Source organism: Mytilus edulis, chromosome 3, assembly GCF_963676685.1.
Source record: "Mytilus edulis chromosome 3, xbMytEdul2.2, whole genome shotgun sequence".
Lineage (NCBI taxonomy): Eukaryota > Metazoa > Mollusca > Bivalvia > Mytilida > Mytilidae > Mytilus > Mytilus edulis.
Window position 1 is genome coordinate 47,821,962 of NC_092346.1, and position 3,867 is coordinate 47,825,828.

A 3,867-nucleotide genomic window follows, 5' to 3' on the forward strand; every position below is an offset into this window, starting at 1 on the left:
TGGATGAACCCATTGCTTTTAATTACTTGAGTCTCTAATTGCGGAAACGTTTGTTGGTGATTTTTTCAACATAAGACGGATTATTATTCTAGCGTAAAAATTTATGTGGAACTATTGGCTTTACCATTATGATAAATCATTTCTTGCGTCGGCTTATCTCGAAAATAAAGTGGAAAGCAAAACAAAATCCGCATCATTGCTTGGAAAATAATACATTGACGTTTCTTACCAATACTAACCGATTAAAAAACTTAGAAATTCGTCAATAATTCTATGGATGAAATTAGCATCCTATTCATAAATATTTAGTTCACTTGTCATGCTTGTGTCAAAGATGGTTTGAAGAAGCCGTGATCTAAATTTATAACAGTTTAAGTCTTTCCATTATTAAAAATGAAAGTATGATTGCAAATGGAAGTATTTCGAACCAAACTGACGAGTTTATAGAGGATGAAATAACAAGAATTATCTTTGTTTATGTATCACCATGTGTAATATTTATTGGAACCGTTGCTAATATTTTAAGCATTCTTGTTTTGTCCAAGAAAACGATGCGTCGATCAACAACAATGTTCTATTTACTTATTTTGTCCTCCGCTGACCTTCTTGTGTTGTACACAGGATTGTTAAGATACTGGATTATTATGGCTTTCGACATAGACATACGATTACACAGTGATTTTATTTGTAAACTACATGCTTTTCTTGTGTATTTTTCTCTCGACTTTGCCTCCTGGATTTTGGTCGCCGTGACCATGGATCGCTGTATTTCTGTGATGCGACCACTCAAAGCTAGACTATGCTGCACTCACAACGTATCAAAAATTATTGTGGTAGTTCTAGTCGTAGCAATGGTTTTTATTAACAGTCATTTGTTCTTTACAGTTGAGATTATTGCAAGAAATGGACCAAAACTAATATGTCAAGAAGCAGACGCCAATTTTGTCAGTAAAATTTGGCCATGGATAGATTTTGCAGTATTCTGCTTTGTTCCATTTGGCATAATGATAGTAGCTAATTCGTTAATCATTCAGAGAGTTTCAGCGTCTGTTAAAACGTTGAAAAATATGACAGTTGACAATAATCTTGGCAGAAGTTTCGACAGTGTATACACACGACGGACCTCATTTGGATCGAGTCATATTTCAGGCGAGCATTCAGATGAAATATCAACTATCACAGAAGCGTGTGAAACTCAAAATGGCTTCTCCAATGATACTGTAAATAAAACAGTCAACAACAATTCATCCAGATTACAAACAAGCACAAACGTGACTGTGATGCTATTGTCCGTTAATTTTGTTTTTTTCTTGTGTACAACACCAATAGCTATTTATTTCATCGGGAAGCATTACTGGAAAACACAAGATATACACCCTCATAGGATTGCTGTACAAAACCTAGCATATGGCATCGTGAATATTCTCCAATACCTGAATAACAGTGTCCATTTTTTCTTGTACTGTATCACAGGGAAAAGATTTAGAAATGAATTCTTTAAACTGTTTTCAAGAAAACGTCGATCTGCCGTTTTTCAATGACACATGCAAAATACGTGTACCGGTTTATTTTGCGCCCATTTATTATAGATTTAAAATGTATCATTTACTGAATTCATTTGTGCATTATGATACCACATCAAAAAGAATAATTTAAGGACTAAAACAGGACCGTTGTTGCTTAAAAGATAAACGGGAATGTGACTATACAGTCGCCCGAATAAAAGAACAGAGTCATTTAATTTAACTGAACTATTGTATTCGTCTCATCCATTAAGTATATGTAAACTTTGAATTTTTGGACAATATCGTAAGGTTTCAAACCATTATATATATTAAATTACGTAATACTTATGCAAGCATAACTCAGAAAAAAAGAAACACTTGCCGAATATCCGAGTCATACAGGTCTCAGCCGCAGAGATTATGGTTGTGTTTACCATAAACAAATAACTAGAATAACTCGTTTATTTCACAGAAAGACTATTACGATTATCTACGCAGTTTTATCGGATATATCAAGACAGATGTTTCAATTATTATGTAGGTATACTAGTATATGTAATTGTTTCAATTATTATGTAGGTATACTAGTATATGTAATTGTTTCAATTATTATGTAGGTATACTAGTATATGTAATTGTTTCAATTATTATGTAGGTATACTAGTATATATGTCAAAAATGAATAATCAAAGCTAAATAATTGTCTTCACATAACATATCATGCTTTCCAACAAACAAAAAATGGTATGCGTCGTTTGCCCATCAAGGTCCCTGAATGTACTGAGATCGCAGCGTGGTGTGCATTAGATATATATATATATATATATATATATTGATGGGTTTCAGTCCCTCAATTAAAGTACTGTAGTGCAATTCCAAGGAAACAATTCATTGAATAAAAGATTCCATCATTATAAACCTTTTTTTATACAAAACCAATAACATGCTATTTTCTCGTTTGTATCATTTAGAAGAAAAATTATCATTTTTTTTCTTTCACTGTGAATATAATAGATTTGAGATACACATCCATGCAAGATACCTAGTAACCTTTTAATCCAATGTGTCCTCGTAAAGAATCTGTAACATGTCAAAGATTTCAATTCAGAAGCTGGTAAAGATTAACGTTACCAGGATCCCGTTCTTTCTATCAACATTCATGTTTCTACAGACTGTTCATGTTTTACTCTGATCGCAGATTTATATGCCCGTTAAAAGCCTTCAGTCGTTTGTACAGAGATAAAAGGAAACGCGTTAGGCTAACTTACTAGAACTGTGATGAGATGGTTAAAGCTTAAATTTTATTCTTGACAACAAGTTTGGAAATACAGTCAATCGACATGTTGTAGGCATTCATATGGACACTGGTTGTGCCCTTTTAATAGAGACGTGGTTCTGTATTGTTTTGAATCACACGTCATGGCCAAACTCATTATCCGTCCGAATAACATCTTACTGATAAATTACCCTTTATATTTAAGAATTGAATGCTTCTTTTTGTAAATTTATTGGGGTGTAAAAGCGTTGACCGAAGTACATTGTGTATGAAGCGCGGAAGCGCTTCATTCTAAAAATGTACGCACGGTCAACGCTTTTACAACCCTATAAAGTTACAAAAAGAAGCATTCAATACTTATAATTACATTTTTTAGCTATGATCATGAAAACACGAATTTAATATATTTTATTATTTAATTCACCTGTGCACTTTATTGTTGGAGCACGTGTTATCATGAGTGAAAAGTTGTATTGAGCAATGCAACTGCTTACGGAATAACACGTGATGTGCAGTTAGCCAATCAGAATAAAATATTATAATGAAACATACATCTAATGTAATTATTAACACTTACCCTTTCCCAGCTCCCTGTAATGATCAAAATGTTCATGAAAAAAGGTGTTAATGAAATTGACAACTTCGTGGCTAGTGGAAGGCACTCGAAGGAGATTTTGGTTTAGAAAAAAGGAAAATTTATCTTTTAATCATTAGAGAAACAGATTATTACATAATTATAACTCGTGGATTATCGGATTTATCCAATCTCGATAGTTAAATTATAAATTTTAAAGTCCTCGCCGAGGCTCGGACTTTGAAATTGACAATTTAGCTATTTCGATTGGATAAATCCGATAATCCACTTGTATCTATGTAATAATCTCTATTTATCCTGCAATTGAGTGTTCTACTATACAGATACAGCACTATAGGGCTGCGTTCAATATCGTAGCTGCTACGTAATGCTACGTAGATTTTGACTATTGAACGCGTAGCTATAGACTAGTTGTTACATAGATATTGATAGCAGTTACGTAGCCGCTACGTAGCTTCTTCGATATTGAACTCAACCCAGATATGACTATG

At 33.2% G+C, this 3,867-nt stretch overlaps 1 protein-coding gene across 1 annotated transcript; it reads left to right on the forward strand.

The window, feature by feature from the left end:
- Positions 1 to 401: 401 nt before the first annotated feature.
- On the forward strand, positions 402 to 1,977 carry LOC139515283 (cholecystokinin receptor-like). Its single transcript, XM_071304849.1, has one exon. It carries the CDS (start codon positions 402 to 404, stop codon positions 1,539 to 1,541), a length of 1,140 nt encoding a protein of 379 aa, XP_071160950.1. The 3' UTR covers positions 1,542 to 1,977.
- The last annotated feature ends 1,890 nt before the right edge of the window (positions 1,978 to 3,867 follow it).